General features: G+C 34.9%; 1 protein-coding gene across 1 annotated transcript in view; it reads left to right on the forward strand.

Moving 5' to 3' along the window:
• Positions 1–17,501, forward strand: part of Rsf1 (remodeling and spacing factor 1) — a 137,865-nt gene that overhangs the window by 73,227 nt on the left and 47,137 nt on the right. Inside the window, exon 6 of the mRNA XM_048787878.1 lies at positions 6,380–6,534. Within this exon, the coding sequence (XP_048643835.1) occupies positions 6,380–6,534 (155 nt within the window). The remainder of the gene's footprint in view (positions 1–6,379; positions 6,535–17,501) is intronic.

Raw genomic sequence — 17,501 nt, forward strand, 5'->3', positions numbered from 1 at the left:
AAAAAAAAAAAAAAAAAAAAAGAGACTTTACTGGTGTTTAAAACTGAACAGTCAAAGCAGATGGGGGATTCAGGAGTTTGGATATAATAAAATTAGGAAAAAATCCCCAGCAGCACAGCCGTTGCCACAGCCAGGCTAGAATCTTCAGCCGGAGAAGTCCCTCCATGAGCATAATAGAGGGATAAGAAATTAAAGGAACCCATATTTTTGGGAGGCTGGAGGCGTGTCTGGGTATGGAGCATTTAGAGTTCTAGGACATTTCCCGGCAAACCTGAAGAACTTGCTGCATGATACCCGTGTGAGGGAAAAGAAACTGCCATCTCTCCAGGCAGCATGTGGAAGAGAAAAGAAGGAAACCTTTTGTGGCTGCTACACTGGGGCCTGGCCGCTGAAGGACCCAATTCCTGGCAAACCTAGTTTGGTCCGAAATACAAGCCCATTAAACGCATGCTGCATGATTAGAGTGTGCATAAGTGACCAGGAGAAAATCAAACATGGAGAGAGGTATACACAGGGGACAACTGGTTGCAGAAACCCACCAGCCTCTTCCCCTCCCCCTCCAATCCACCTGCTTGCAGGACCTGTTGGGAGAGATGCATCTGGCCAGGAACTCCTAAGGGCAGGGGAGGGAGAAGTTGGAAATTGAACCCATGACCAGGAAACATGGGGTCTGCAGGTAATGTAAGGGACTAAGATTTGCCCCACCACCACCACCACCACACAAGTGGATCCTAGGGGAGCAGTCTTCCAGCACAGACCAGGGTGCTGGAGGTATGCTGATTAAATTCTCCAGACCAGTTAACTTTCAGTGAAGCTCCTGGAATCCGCCCTAAACCTAAACCTTGCCTCTAAGAATTCTGCAATGAGATTACCTCTCTCATTCCAGCAATCCAGAGGGTGGAGCATTATACTCCAGAAGACCCCACCTAAAACTGCTGAGAAGAGATACAAACCAAAGAGAATATTTTGAATTCCATTGGAAAGAATTTAACTTTTCATCAAGATTTTTTTCATTTTCTTTCTTTTTTAAATTCTTGTTCACTGTTTAAGTGATAACTTAATGGTACATGGCCATTTATACAGTCTCCTATTTTTTTTTCTCTTCTCATCACTAGAATTTTTGAAGTCAGATATTTTACATGGATTAGTTTTTTTTTGTGAACTAGAATGTTTGAGTAGTATATTGGGGTTTTGTTTTGTATTCATTTTAATTTTAAAAAATTTTTCTTTTATATATATATATATATTTTTTTTCTCTTCTTTCCCTTGATTCTCTTTTCTTCCACTGACAGCCAGTCTCTACTGTTCTCTTTCACTCTTACTTTAATCTTTTTATTCTGTCTTCTCTCCTACTCCTACGTAATCATCTCATTCTCTATCACTTCTGTTTTCTCTGTGTCCACCATTTGAAAATGTAAACCCTTTTGCAAACTTGCTGTTTTTATTATAGGCAATAACTGATCAAATATTTCTGTTTATTTTGATAAATTACATTGTAGATATTATGGTAGAAATTATTTGGTTTAATGCTATAAATTGTTTGTATTGGTTGTTGCTATTCCTTGTCTCCCCCTAAAGAGTGAGGTACTGGAAACCTTTAGGGATGCTATAAATCCACAGGGTAGAAATTTTACAGATCCATACAGTTAGATGGGTAGACACACAAATCACAAGAAAAAGCAAGGAAACAAATCACCCCAAGCAAACAAAGATACCTCAATAACACCACTGTGGAAGAAATGTCAGAGAAGAAGTTTAAAATGTACATAGTTAAACTGATCTGCAAAGTATAGGATGATGTAAGAGAGCAAATACAGGTAGCAAAAGATAACTTCAATAAAGAGATTCTGAAGAAAAATCAAGCAGAAGTCCTTGAAATGAAAGAAACAGTAAACCAAATTAAAAATTCAATAGAAAGCATCACCAACAGACTAAACCACTTGGAAGACAGAACCTCAGGCAATGAGGACAAAATAGAGTGAACCACAGAGAGAGGATGTTAAGAAACCATTAACAGAATTTCCAAGAACTATGGAATAATATGAAAAGACCAAATTTAAGATTTATTGGGATGGATGAAGGTGCAGAGATACTAACCAAAGGCATACACAATCTTTTCAATGAAATAATACCAGAAAATCCCCCAAATCTAAAGAAAGAAATGGGAAATCAAATACAAAAGGCTTTCAGGACCCCCCAAAATGTGCATAATTACAACAGATCCACATCAAAACACATCATTATGAAAATACCTAGTATACAGAATAAGGATAGAATTTTTTAAAAATAGTAGACTACATACAGGGGGAATCTAATACGGATATCAGTTGGTTTCTTAACCCAGACCCTCAAAGCTAGGCGGTGCTAGAATAACATATATCAAGCTCTGAAAGAAAATGGATTCCAACCAAGAATCCTATGTCCAGCAAAATTAAGTTTCAGATTTGAAATTGAAATAAAATCCCTCCATGATAAAACAAAAACTAATAGAATTCTCAACCAGAAAGCCTGCATTTCAAAATATTCCATGCATATGAAATAAAAAATATATGAAAACCAACAAAGGGAAGAACTACATTAAAGGAATAGTCAATCAAAGGAGAAACTTAATTCAAATTAAAAACTAGGAATAAACCAAAATGACTGGGTGTAGAAATCACATCTCAATAATAACCCTGAATGTTAATGGTCTAAACTCATCAATCAAAAGACATAAACCGACAGATTGGATTTAAAAAACAAAAAAACCAACAATATGCTGTCTCTAAGAGACTCACTTCAATCTACAGATTGAAGGTGAAAGGATGGGAAAAAACATATCACATGGATTGCATAAACAAGCAAGGTTTTCTATGCTCATATCTGATAAAGTGGTCTTCAGGCCAGTGTAAATCAGAAGGGACAAAGAAGGACAGTTCATATTGGTTAAGGGAATTATACATCAACAAGACATAACATTCATAATATTTATGCCCCAAACAATGGAGTATCTTCATTCATCAAACGAACTTCTCAACTTCAAGACTCAAATAGATCACAACATCGTAATACTGGGTGATTTTAACACACCTCTCTCACTACTGAAGACACTTTCGAAACAAAAACTAAATAAAGAAACTATAGAAATACATAATACAATCTATAATTTAGATTTAACAGACATATATTATAATATATATGTAATATTTCATCCATCAATGAATACATTTTCTTCTCAGCAGTACATGGATCCTTCTTTAATATAGATCATGTTATGTAAGCTATCACATATGTTGGCATAAATTGTAATATTACCTTAATATATTTTTAGCATCTGTAGGGTTACTTTGATAACTTACGTTCCATTATTTTTGTGTTCTTGCTTTTTTCTTGATTAGACTTGTTTGATTTATACTAACTTTTAGCTGTATTATTTCTTCTCTATTTCATATAATTCTTCTCCTACACTTATTTTTTCCTTCCTACTACTTAATTTGAAAATAATTTGATTGTTATTCTAGTTTCTTTCTGATACAAGTACTTTAAGTTATAAATGTTCACGTGAGTACTGTTTCATCTGAGAAATCCTAATACTTTCAGCTTTTATTATCACTTAGTTCAAAGTACTTTTTATTTACTTTCCTTGTGCTTTCTTCCTTGATCTCAGAGATTAAGTGTGCCATTTAATTTTGAAACGGTTGACATGGGGTGGGATTCTATGTATCTTAAGGCGATTGATTTCTAATGTAATAAATCATGCAGGAAACACAGTCTGCATGATTTCAAATTTAAGCAAAGAAATGCTTTTTGTATTGATTGTATTAGTTATATACATGTTACTCATCAAATTGCATACTTCAAATATGTGCACTTTATTGTACTTCAGTTTTACTTAATAAAGAATATGGAAAAAATATGCAATAATATTAGTTTATAACACCAAAGTCTTCTAAAACAAAAACAGTTGTTCATAATGCATATGACTGTGGAAGAAACATTTTAAAAAGCCATCCAGCAGAATGTTTCTTCATCCCTAGAAGACTCACCTTGTTGGTCCTTGAACTGCTTCTGATATTTCTTCTCACATTAGAAAACACAAAATCAGTGCACATTAACATTTTTATCAAAACATTATTATTGGAGGTTGGAACCTTTTTATTGTTTTGTGAAACAGCTTGCATAGGCTATTGTGCTGTGTAGTAACCCTGAATACATCATTTTTTTTTTAACTATATGAATGGTATACTCTGTGTGTGTGTGTTTAATACTGGGGATTGAACCTAGGGATGCTTTCCTACTGAGCCACATCCCCAGCCCTTTTTATTTTTTACTTGAAATAGGGTCTCTCTCACTAAGTTGTTTAGACCCTTGCTAAGTTGCTGAAGTTGGCCTCAAACTTGTATTCCTCCTGCCTCAGCCTTCTGAGTTGCTGGAATTACAAACGTATGTCACCATACCTGGCAATAATTTTTATTCGTATGTGAATAAGTATAAGAAAGTGATTGCTTTTTGGTAGTATATAAACTCAGACAGGAATGATGATGATGCCAAATATCTTAAGACTGTCCACATGGAGGCTGAGATAGTGACACCTTTGTTTTCTGATGTCTGTGTGTACAAGTGTTGTTTAATATTCAAAATGATTAAAAATATGGAAATTACCAATTGTATGTAGGAAGCATGTATAAAAATGAATTTTTGGTTTAGACTTGGGTCTCATCCATATGATATCTCTCTATGCATGTGTAAATATTCCAAAATCAGAAAAATCTGAAACCTAAAACACTTCTCATTCCAAGCATTTCAGAAAAGGAATATTCAGTGTGTGTATGACTTATCTAGGGGCACCTAGACATCTTGTGTGTGAAAGTATTACTTTCATTCATTAAACATTCTTTTAGAGTTCACTTAATCCAACTTCACTCTCAAGCAGTAGAGTCTAGCTGGCATAGATCTGGACATGGATAGGATTGGGGATATATGACACGACTGAAAACTAACAATGTCATCTAAATTACATGGAATTCAAGGTACATGCACAGTTCTTTGAGAACTTGGCGGAAGAAAGTCATGTTTTGATTACCTTAGTATCAGCTCTAGAGCTAAGTTTCTGAACTCTGAGTCTATTTCACACTCACCATCTCATATTCTTTGTTTGAGCAGGAAAATTATCCAAGTGAGTTTTCTTAGTTTTGAGTAGCATTTAAAGTAACCATACTACACTTCTGCTTTTGCTAGAAAAAATAATTTGTGGATTAGAAATTTTTTTTTTTTAGAGAAAGAGAAATTTTTTAAAAATTTTTACTTTTCAGTTTTTGGTGGACACAACATCTTTATTTTTATGTAGTGCTGAGGATCGAACCCAGTGCCCCGCGCATGCCAGGCAAGTGCATTACCGCTTGAGCCACATCCCCAGCCCCAAGAATTTTATTTATAGGGGATTTCCTTGTATTGTTAAATGAAACTGAGTTCTCATGTTTAGGTATAAATCATCATTGGCAAAACAAAATCATCAACTAAACCCTTTTGTTTTTGAACTTATTAGAGCTTTTTGCCATAATTATTCAGAAAGTTCTAGATCATAATTTTATAAAAGTATAAGATGCTACTATCTCTGAAGATTGAAAAAATTCTTTCCAAATAACTCAACTTTATTTAAAAAACTACTCTTTTTTTAGAGTTTTTTTTAGTTGTAGCTTAGAAACTACTTCTTCAATCAAGTTTTACATCCTTAGAGATTACATAATATTTTTCAGTGATTAATTTCTGGTTTTTGTTTAGTGTCCTATTTTTTGCTTTCATCTAAAGAGATACGCATTGCTTTTCTAATCAGTAGAGAGAATAATTTCAGTTATATTGTGCATGTAACTATGAATCCCAGTATTAGATATAATTATAACATGCCTTTCTTTTTTGTTTTTAAATTTTTTTAGTTGTAGAGGGATGCAATACCTTTATTTTATTTGTTTTTTAAATTTTTTTATGTGGTGCCCAGGATTGAACCCAATGCCTCACGCATGCTAGGCAGGCGCTCTACCACTGAGCCACAACCTCGGCCATATAACATGCCTTTTTTAATACTTATTTTTAGAATTCAGGGTTAATTATGGTTAGCTGCACCTGTGTTTTCGATATTCTTAAATGTGTGTTTTTTTCTTTATAATAATACCTATTTCCAGGACAGGGATTGTGGCTCAGCAGTAGAGCACTCACCTCGCATTTGCGAGACCCTGGGTTCAATCCTCAGACCACATAAAAATAAATAAATAAAATAAAGGTATTGTGTCCAACTATGACTAAAAAATAAATATTTAAAAAAATACCTATTTCTAATAGATATTATTCAAAAAGTTCTTCAGAATAAAGATTTTTATACTGTCTTGTTTCTTCCCTTGTTTAGAAATCGAAACGAGTTGGCTGAGACTCTTGCACTCCTGAAAGCACAAATTGATCCTGTACTATTGAAAAACTCTAGCCAACAGGACATCTCTTCCCGGGAAAGTCCCATCTTAGAGGACGAGGAGACTAAAAAAGAAGAAGAAACACCTAAACAAGGTTTTTTTGTGTGTTTTCTTTTGCTTTGTTTTGTAATCTCTTCTGTCTTCTTCTCCTCTACTCAACTATATAATTCTGAATTTCTATCTCAAATTGAGAGCCTTCCTATAAAATAAGGGTTATTTTGTTGTTGTTGTTTTAATTTAAAGGAAAAAGAGCAAAAAAAAAATCAGATTTGTTCTCACATAAAACATTAAACTAAGTCAAATAGGTTCAAATCATCAAAGTATATTCTTATTTAAGAATGCTAAGACATTTAGTGAACTTTTTAGGAAAATATACATAACACAGAATTGGCCATTTAACCCATTTTTAAGTGTACATTTCTCTATCATTAAGTATATGCACATTGTGGTAGAATTGCGTGATAGAAACTGTACCTGTTTAACACTACCTCCGCATTTTCTCCTCCTGCCAACCTCTGGCATTTACTATCTTCTGGGAACCTCATACCAAAGAAATATAAAAAAGTATTTGTCCATTTATGACTGGCTTATTTAATTTGACATGTTGTCTTCAACTTTATCCATATGGTAGCATGTCTCACAATTTTCTTCCTTTTTAAGGATGAATAATATTCTATTGTGTGTGTATACCACTTTTTGTTTCTCAGTTATCCATTAGTGGATACTTGATTTACTCTTCTACCTTTTGTCTATTGTGATTTTCTGGATCATATGGTAATATAATGTTTAATTTTTTGAGGATCTTCCACAATGTTTTCCACAACAGCTACATCATTTTACATTCCTACCATCGTTTCACAAGCATTTCAGATTCTTCATGTCCTTGTCAGCACTTGTTATTTTTTTTGTTTTACGTGTTGTAATCATTATAATCATTAGTTTATAATCGTTGAATATCTTGTCAAGTGTTTATCAACCATTTATATATCTTTGGCAAAATATTTATTCAAATCTTTTGTCCTGTGTAGTTTTGCTTTTTGTTTGTGTTACTGAGAATTGAACCCAGGAACTCTTTATAACTGAACTACATCGCCATCCTTTCTTATTTGGGACAGAGTCTCATCAAGTTATCCAGGTTAGAGTCAAAATTTTGACCCTCCTGCTTTAGTTAGCTTCCCGAGTTACGAGATTATAGGTGTGCTCTACCATGCCCAGCTTATCCTGTGTTTTTGTGACAGGTCTTACTATGTTGCTCATGCTGGTCTTGAAGTCATGAACCCCTCAGCTTAAGTGACCTTTCTGCCTCGGCCTTCAAAGTAGCTGGGGTTACAGACAGATGTTACCATTCCTTGGCCTGTCCATTTTTCAATTGGGATGTTTGGTTTTGTTTTGCATTTTGGAAACTCTTTAAGTTCCAAAGATAATTCTTAAGATAATTATTATTATTGAAGCTTATTTGTGATTGAGTTTTCTATTTTACTTAACTAGGCGGATGAAATCCTTACCTTTCCTGGAGAGTAGATCCAACTTCTAACTCTCTAAGTAAGGAAACCAACTGAAATTTTAGATGACATCTTTTTAGTTATTATTTGTTATTGATAACAAAACTTTCAGTGACAGGGAAAGGAATATGGTTTCCTATTGTGTTTCCTTCTACTAGATGCTTTTAATTTGCCATTGTGTTTTGATTTAAACTGAAAAACTTTTTTTTTTAATTCCCCCAGTATCAAAGATGGATTTCAGAGCCTTGCATATGCCAGGCAAGTGCTGTATAACTGACCTAAAATCCCCATACTGTTTTTTTTTTTTTTTTTTTAAAGACACAGTCTTGCTAAGCTGCCCAGGTAGCCTCCTACTTGCAACATTTCTGCCCGAGCCTTCCAAGTGGCTGGAATTATGGGTGTGCATCACCATATCCAGATCTGTATTCTTTCTTTGATGCTTTGAACAAACTATTTATAATGTATCCCCTATATATGAAACATCTCTTAAAAGCAATAAATTTAACTTTTCCATGTGACGCATAATGTTTCTATAGGTTAAGAGTTACTTTTGGCCAAAATCTTCATTATTGCCCTCATTGTTTACATAATTTCAAATATCTAGGGTGGTTTTACATGTAAGGCATATTTTTTTAATTTGAAACTTCTTTTCTATATGTTCATCTTAAATTTGTGGGCTACTTCAGTAAAGTGTAGTAATTTTAAAATAGTCTGAACCCCCTATTGAATTTCTAGAGTCTTTGAATAACTAGGATTCGTTCTGGGTTTAAACTTGATATTTTTTTTCACTTTGTTATTCAGTTGGGTCATTCATTCCTGTATTTGCTTATTCTCATACACAATTAAAATCAAAATTGGAGAGAATATGAATTTGAAACAAGAGTCAGTGTAATAGAAATTTAAGAGGCTGTTGTTTCTTTTTAGGAGACATTAAATTTGACATTGATTTTGATGGGACACTCACTATATAGTTTAAAGAAGAAGGAAAAAAATATTTTCTTCGTAGTAGAACATTTTTTAATATTGAATTCCAAATTTCTTGGGGTTTCAAGTAGAGGAGGAAGGTTTCAACTATAACTATAGTAAACACTTATTGGGCATATCCTATTTTCTTTGCAGTGAATCAAATGTTGCATTTGGGTTTTCATTTAATCCACATAGCAACTTTTTTTGATAACAATTATTATTTATTTATTTGTTTTGTTTATTAATTTTTGCAGTTCTGAGGATTGAATCCAGGGCTCACCATCAAGCTACTTTACCAGCCCTGTTTAGTTTTGAGACAGGGATTCCCTGTGTTAGTCAGCTTTGGGGCATTGTGACCAAAATACCCAACAAGAACAACTTAGAGAAAGGAAAATATATTTTTGGCTCTCTGTTTTAGAAGTTTAATCCAAGGTGGGCTGATGCCATTGTCCTAGGCTTAAGGTAAAGGAGAATATAATTGTAGAAGGGTGCACCATTTATGGTGGCCTAGAAGCAGAGCAGGTAGGGAGGGACCCCAGGGAAGATAACCCTTTCCAAGGCACACACCCCCACCCATGACCCACCTCCTCCAGCCATACCACACCTGCCTACTGTTACCACCCAGTTAGTTCATTTAAAGTAGGATAGACTAGTTAGATAACAGCTCTCATAATCTAAATTTTACCTCTGGATATTCCTGTATTAACATAGTCGCTTTTGGAGGTTACCTTAGATTACAACTGTAGCATCCTACCCCTGTCCCCAAAAACTCATGTTCATCTCACAATTTAAAATGTTTTAGTTTATCTGAGTATATTCATAGCCTTAAGAATTTTAGCATTGCTGAAAATCCAAGTCCAAAGTTTCATCAAAGACAAACTCTTTACTATGAGCCCCCCTATAAAGACAAAAAGTGAGTTAGGTATATCCAGTATACACTGGTCCAGACTAAAGGTTTCCATTCCAGAAAGGAGAAACAGGGATATAGAAAGAAAGAATAGGACCAAAACAAGACTTACTGTCCTCAGCCAGACAAATAACTGTGTATAGAATCTAAGGTATGTGATGGTGAGATATATTCTCCAAAGAGCTTGGGTAGTCCTACCCCTTGCACTTGCTGGTAGCAGCATATATGGCCTCCCTTTTAGCCTGGCTCTCTCTGCATATAGCACCTTTTTTTGTCAGACAGAAATTACTGGCATCTCTTAATTTCTGGGGTCTTCTTAAATTCTAGCTTTGATTTCACCTTTATAGCTCACCTCTTAAGGGCAGCCTATAGGAATTCTGATCCTGTTATACTTTGCCTGGTCTCCAAGTCCTTCCTCTGAAATCTTAGTGGAAGCCTGCATGACCACTTAACTCTAGCGTCTTGCATTTCTGTAGAATTTGCATAGTGTGGATGATGTCAAGGTCTCCTGCCAGCTCAGCAATATTTGGGCCCCCTGGGAACATGACCTCTGAGTACCTCAGCAGCTGAGCACAGTAAAACAACTTCCTAGCCCCATTGTGTTATCAGGGGGTCTTCATGATCTCTTTTCTAAAAGAATCTTCCTGTTTACATCCTTGAACCTGCAATAGATATGGTCTGGCAAAATACTGAGCTGTCCTCAAACCATCTTTTCTGTTATCTTTTTGCAAAGTACTTAGCATCTCTTTCATAGCTATAATAAGCACAGCTTCCTTGGCTTCAGTTTTATATGTACTTTTGTGACCAAATGATAAGTTTCATAAATCCTTCTTTCATTCTTTTTGTTACCAATTCTCACAGTATACCTAGCTACATGCTGCCAGCAATAGCCTTACCACTAGTTGAATGTTACACTGTCCTGAAGTTTTTCTACCAGATTAATTAGTCTATCACTTCTAAATTTAGCCACATATAAAGTCTCAGGATACAGGTAAAACATAGAAAAATTCTTTGCCCGAATTTTTCACAGTGGCCTCCAGTCCAATTTCCAATAGAGCTCTCATTTCCCTCTGAAACTTCATGTGCATAGTCCTTGCTGTCTATTCCTATTGGCATTTTGATCTTTAGGACTCCCACCAGAATTGCCTGTTAAGGTATGCTCACAACATTTTAACCATTGTGCAGCCTGCATACTCAGACTTCTTCAAACTCCTCATATAAGCCCGTTTCAAAGACTTTTGAACCACATGATCAGGTTAGTCACAGTAATAACCCCACTCCTGGTGTCAGTTCTTATCTTTGTTTTCCATCACTGTGACCAATACATCCAACAAGAACAACTTAGAGGAGAAAAAGTGTATTTTGGCTGTCTGTTTAGTGGTTTAGTGTTTGATAGACCACTCCATTGTTCTGGACCCAAGATCAGGCAGACAGGCAGACCATCATGGCAGAGGGTGTGATGGAAGAGCACTGCTTCACTAAGGGCTTCTTCCAGGAAGCATGGGTTGGAGAATGGCTGAAGGGAATTTGAACCGTTCTAAGGGGTCCTCTAACCCTCTGCCACAGTGACCCACCTCCTTCAGCATATACCTCACCTGCTTACAGTTACCAGTTACCACTCAGCTAGTCCATTTAGACTGAGATGGACCAATTAGGTTACAGCTCTTGTAGTCTAATTATCTCTCCTTTCATTATTGGGAGGCACATTTATAACTAACCATCACATCCAAACTATGAGGTTCACTGAGTTGCTCTGGCTGACCTGGAACTTGTGGTCCTCCTGCCTCATCCTCTTGAGTGCTGGATTTACAGATGTGTGCCTCATGCCTCCTTGGTTTTTCAGTTTTAAAGATGAGGAAATTGATACATTCATAAACTTGTCCCAGACTTCTTTTCTCTCTTTCTCTCTCTCTTTTTTTTTTTTTTTTTGATGCTAGGGATAGAACCCAGAACCTTGTGTAACACTAGGAAATTACTTACCACTCTCCACTAAGCTCTACCTCTGGCTTATACTTTTGTATAAATAAAGAGATCTACTTTAGTACTTCTCAGAGTTTTATATCCATGTTGGCCTGTGGACCTTTGTAAAATACAGAAGCTGTTGGAGTTGATCTTGGGTGGAGCTGCTGATTGGCCATTTACACAAAGACTTTAAAATTTTTTTTTAAATTATAGATGGACACATACCTTTGTTTATTTTTATAGGGTTCTACAGATTGAACCTAGTGCCTCACTTGTGCTAGGCAAGTACTCTGCCTCTGAGCTGCAATCCCAGCCCTGAAGAAAGACTGTTTCTGAAAGCATTTTCAATGAATGCTGATGTTTTCTTTCCTAACACAACTAAGAGAAAATGATCTGTGAGGTACAAGGTCATTTATTGAATATGTGGAAGAGGAGGTGCAGGATATTTAACCTACTTCGTTTTTTCCCCTTCTCTAGTGATTAATCTGGGGCTGGGATATGGTTAGTTTAGCCATAGTGGGACTGCTTAGCATGCAAGATTGGTCCTGGGTTCAATCCCTAGCACTCAAAAAATAAGGTAAAACAAATAGTATTTTTCTGCATTCTTCCTCTTAGAACAAAATATTTCTTATTTATTCTTATTTCTTATTTATTTATACAACAAATAGTTATTGTTCATCTTCTGTGTGTTAAGCATGATTTTAGGAAAGAGTTCAGTAAACTAAGTAGACTAAAATTACTTTGATCAGACTTACACTATAGTGATAAAATAGCTAAAATATGATGTTTACTATGTGTAAGTACTATTCTAAAGATATTCACATGACTTAAAGCCGTAGAATCTCAACAACAAACCCTATTAGGTATATTACAATTATATCCTTAGGGGATATGTCCTAGAGCCTCAGTGATTATTAGAAACTGTGGATACTATCAGACCCTACATATGCCATGTTTTTGTTTCCCTATACAGGTATAGTTATAAATTAGGCACAACAAGAGAATATTCACAACTAGTGTAACTCTACATCATATACAACCACAAGAATGAGAAGTTATACTTCATATATGTATAATATGTCAAACTACATCCTATAGTCGTAATTAAAATTACAAATGAAAAGAATATTAGCAATGATTATTAATAGGATAATTATAACAATATACTATAGTAAAAGTTATGCAGATATAGTCTTTGTCTTTCAAAATGTCTAGATGTACTGTAATCTCCTTTGTTCTTTTAGGGCTGTAATTATGCATAATTGACATCACAGAATGTGAAACCTTGGATAAGAGGAGGACTACTGTATATTTTGTTTTTCTTTTCCTTTTTTTCCCGGATGAGGGAAGTGAGACAAAGTGTTTTAAGTAATTTTCCCTAGGACACACAGTGAGTTATGGACAAACTCCCTGTGTACTTTTGATGGTGCATTTAACATATAATTTGTAGTAATTTTATTCAGGCTCCAAAGCCTTATCCCTTATCCTGATTCTCTCAGATGTAATTATTGTGGTCTACTTCATGGCAAGGTAAAAGGAATGTGATCCTGGTTTGTTGTTTTCGTTGCTCTCAGATGTAAACAAACATTGCCCTATAGGGGTAATATGAGGTGGCAGAATAGATTTTAAGTTGGAAACAATCTTAAATTTAATGCAGTCAGTGATAAGGCATCATGGGACAAAATTTTTTAAAGTAAGTGTGGTTGATTATTTCGAATTAGGCAGCAAGAAGATTTAAAAAAATTGGCACTGAAAGGTGAATAATATAGCCAATTTTACAGTTAAAATATATTTTTAAAAATTTTTAGTAAAATTGACATGCCTTATATCTAACCTCAGTAAGCAAATATTTTTGTTTCTTTTTATATAAGTGCCATAGAAATATGACTTCAAAATGTAAGCCAAAATCTCATAATGACAGCAAGTAGCCTAGAAAGTTTACCAACTAAATAAATGAGTTGAGTTTTCTTTCAAAGAGGAAGATAATTAACATTGAGCCAGTCATCTAGGGAGACTGAAACAAGAGGATTGCATGTTTAAGGCCAGCCTTGTCAACTTAATGAGAACTTGTCCTAAATAAAATAGGCCGGGGGTATAATTTAATGGTAGCGCACTCCTGAGCTCAATCCCCAGTATGACTCTGCCCCTGAAAATTAAAATTGACTTTTAAAAATATTTAAATTTCTTGGGCTGGGGCTGTAGCTCCATGGCAGAGTACTTGTCTAGCAAGTGTGAGGCACTGGGTTCAATCCTTAGCACCACATAAAAACATAAATAAAAAAGGCATGCTGTCCATCTTTAACTATTAAAAAATTATTATTATAATAATAATTATTATAATAATAATTATTAGTAAAAAATATTTAAATTTCTTAGTCAGAATTCTTATTCAGAATCTTATAATTTGTCCTCTACTTCTCTTTCTAGTGTTATCTTTTATTGTTTCCTTACATGATTACTGGTTGCAGATTGTCTAGATGTTTTACTCTGTGTTGTCTTGGGCATTCCTTCTGTGACTTTATCATGTTCTCTCCTTCTCATTTTGCCCTATCCCCAAGGAAAGTCCAAGTATTCTTGAAGGGCCATCTGAAATCCCACCTTCCTGATCTCTTTTTGTAGCTTTTTTGGGGACTTTATTTACACTATTTTTATCACTTCCATTAGAGCCAATTTTTAACATCAGGCCGAAAGCTCTTAAATACCTGTCAAATTGTTCTTCTCAAACTAGATGGTCAAGTGAGTGTTTCATGCCCTTTAAGCCCCTTTATGGCAATTGAAGATACACTGTGTCAGTTCATGTGGTATACTACCTGGAAGTTTTTGTACTTACAGAATACTGTGAATGCCATGACATTTAATATATATTTTCATTGTATGTTAGATACTGTATTCTAATTTTGAAGGTACCAAAAAGTTAAAAAGAAACTTTTCTAGGAAAAAACAAAGTCAAGGGGAACACATCTCAACTTTAATATAGTTTTTCAAATTCTGCTAATTTGAAAAAGACTGTCTTTTTGTTGATTTTTGCAGTAATATACCTCTGCCCATATGTATAGAACATGGGAACTATTATTTGATGACATCTAGCAGAAAATAGAATTTGTAGGCTGGCCACTTACATAGCTAATTTGGCCCAAATATGTGTTTATTTTGGTTTATATAGTACTTGTTTGTTTTATAAAGGCTAAGATAAAATTCACCTTTTTAATATGTACAGTTGCTTGTTTTTAGTATATTGATGGTGTTGTACAACCATAATTACTGTCTAATGTTAGAAAAGTCACATCAACCCACAAAGAAAGTATGTATCCATTTTGTTGCCATTCTCCATTTCTCTCTTCTCCCAGCTCTTAGAGATATTCTACTTTCTGGGTCTATGGATTTGCTTTTTTTGGACATTCCATAATAAATTTTGGAATACTATTATATCACCTATACATTGAGAGAAATATTACATGTGTTTATCAAAACCTTTTTTTTTTTGATGTTGAGTTTATATGGTGCTGAAGTATTTGAAACTAGAATGAGAATTGGAAATATTCTTGCATACAGTGAATAGATTATTGGCAAAAAATGGGACAAGACATTAAATATTTTGAGTCACTTTTAGAAATTGTAAAGTTTATCAACATTTTCAAAATGGCAAAAAGCTTTTTTTAAAAAATATTTTTTTAGTTGTTGATGAACCTATATTTTTATTTATTGATATGTGGTGCTGAGAATCGAACCCAGTGCCTCACACAATTCTAGGCAAGTGCTCTACCACCGAGCCACTACCTCAGCCGGCAAAAAGCTTTTTGCAGGCAAAATTTGAATTGTTAGGAATAGCATAGATCTGTTTTTACCTGTAGTATTTCATTTCAGTCAGAAAATATTTATTTAGTATATGCTGAATATTCTTGGTAGTGGGAGTATAGCTGTGAATGAAAATCACAGTTTACACAAAGTATGGATGAGACAGTAAACAAGATTATAAATTACTTGTTATTTGTAGTGCAGATGGTGATATGGAGCGATATATATATATATATATAGTACAGTGATTTGGGAAAAGAATAGATTGGGGTCTTAGAAAATGACTAACTGAAAATGTAATGCTTGAGTAAAGACAAAGACCAAAAGGATCTGAGAGAACCAATAATGCAGATACCCAAGGAAATTTTAAACAAACAAAAACAAATGTAAGGGGTTGGGGTTATAGTTCAGTTGGGAGAGTGCTTACCTAGCGTATACAAGTCCCTGGGTTCTGTTCCCAGCACCACAAAATACAAAAACAAAGGATGCAAGACTCTGAAGTAGGAGCAAGTATGAGTAATACATTTTAGCAAAAAATCAGCAGACTAGGGTGGACAAGCAAAATCTGGCCTGCTGCCTGTTTTGTTAATTTAATTTTTAAAAATTAAAATTAAGTTAATTTTTAGTTTTCGGCGGACACAACATCTTTGTTTGTATGTGGTGCTGAGGATCAAACCCGGGCCGCACACATGCCAGGCGAGTGCACTACCGCTTGAGCCACATCCCCAGTCCAAAAATAAATATTAAAATTCATATTCTCTCTCTCTCTCTCTCTCAAAAAAAAATTAAGTTAATTTTTAAAAATTCAGACAGGGTCTTACCATGTTGCTCAGGCTGATCTTGAACTCCTGGGCTGAGTTGATGCTCCCTCCTTAAGCCTCCTGAGTAGTGGGAAAAATTAATCTGGCTGGTTTGAATTTTATTTATTTAATATCCAATTGTCAATGGCTGTTTTCAGACTATCACAGAAGAGTTTGGTAGTTGTGGTAGAGAAACTATGGCTTACAAAGCTAAAAATGTTTAATGTCGGATCCTTTATGGTTTGCTGGCCCCTGTGACCAATGTAACTGAAGCAGAATGAGTAGGGTATTGTAAAATAGGAGGAAATAAGGTCAGACAGCTAAGGTCCTGAGAGATAGGGGAATGGGGTCTGCAGATTGTATTGGGCTTTCCTTAAATGTATTAATGTTTTTGTTTTTAAATTTGAGTTAAATGGGATACTGTTGAAGAGATTTTATCATTATTTTTCATAGTAATATCCTAACTATCCTTGTTTCTATCATTCCTTTCCTTCAGTCTAATCTCAATATTGCAGCCAATGAGATCTCATTAAAACAAGTAAGATGATGACACATGGCTGGAGGAGATGAAATCTAAATCATGGATTGAAGAATTTGTCTTAGCTTAAAATAGGTATCTCTATTTTAATAGGAGCAGGCTTACTGGTCTATTGATGAGAGGGTGTGGTTTCTGTTTTCTCTGTGAAATTGAAGGCAGAATCATCTGAAAATATGGACCTCACAGAGAGATTGGAAGTTTAAGAATAGAAAAGAAGACTGATAGAGTTGTTGGTAAAGCAAATAGTAGGGTTAGTAGGCAGTGTTAGTGTATCAGAGATAAGCTAATAATCATGAAATTATTATAATACCAATTTTGTTCCTTTTTATACACATATATGTACATATATGAATGACTTATACATATGATCATATATATAGAGAGAAAATATCTGCCACTGCAACTGCCATGATCTTTTTCTTCTAGGGTTTATTTTAGGCATGGTTACTTATTTATTTATTTATCAGAATTGAGATTACATAGCTGGGCATGGTGGCTCACATTTGTATTCCCAGCTCCTCAGGAGGATTGTAAATTCAAGGCCACCCTGGTCAATTTTGCAAGACCCTTGCTCAAGGAAGAAAAGGGCTG

Source organism: Marmota marmota, unplaced genomic scaffold (genome assembly GCF_001458135.2).
Source record: "Marmota marmota marmota unplaced genomic scaffold, marMar, whole genome shotgun sequence".
Classification (NCBI taxonomy): Eukaryota; Metazoa; Chordata; class Mammalia; order Rodentia; family Sciuridae; genus Marmota; species Marmota marmota.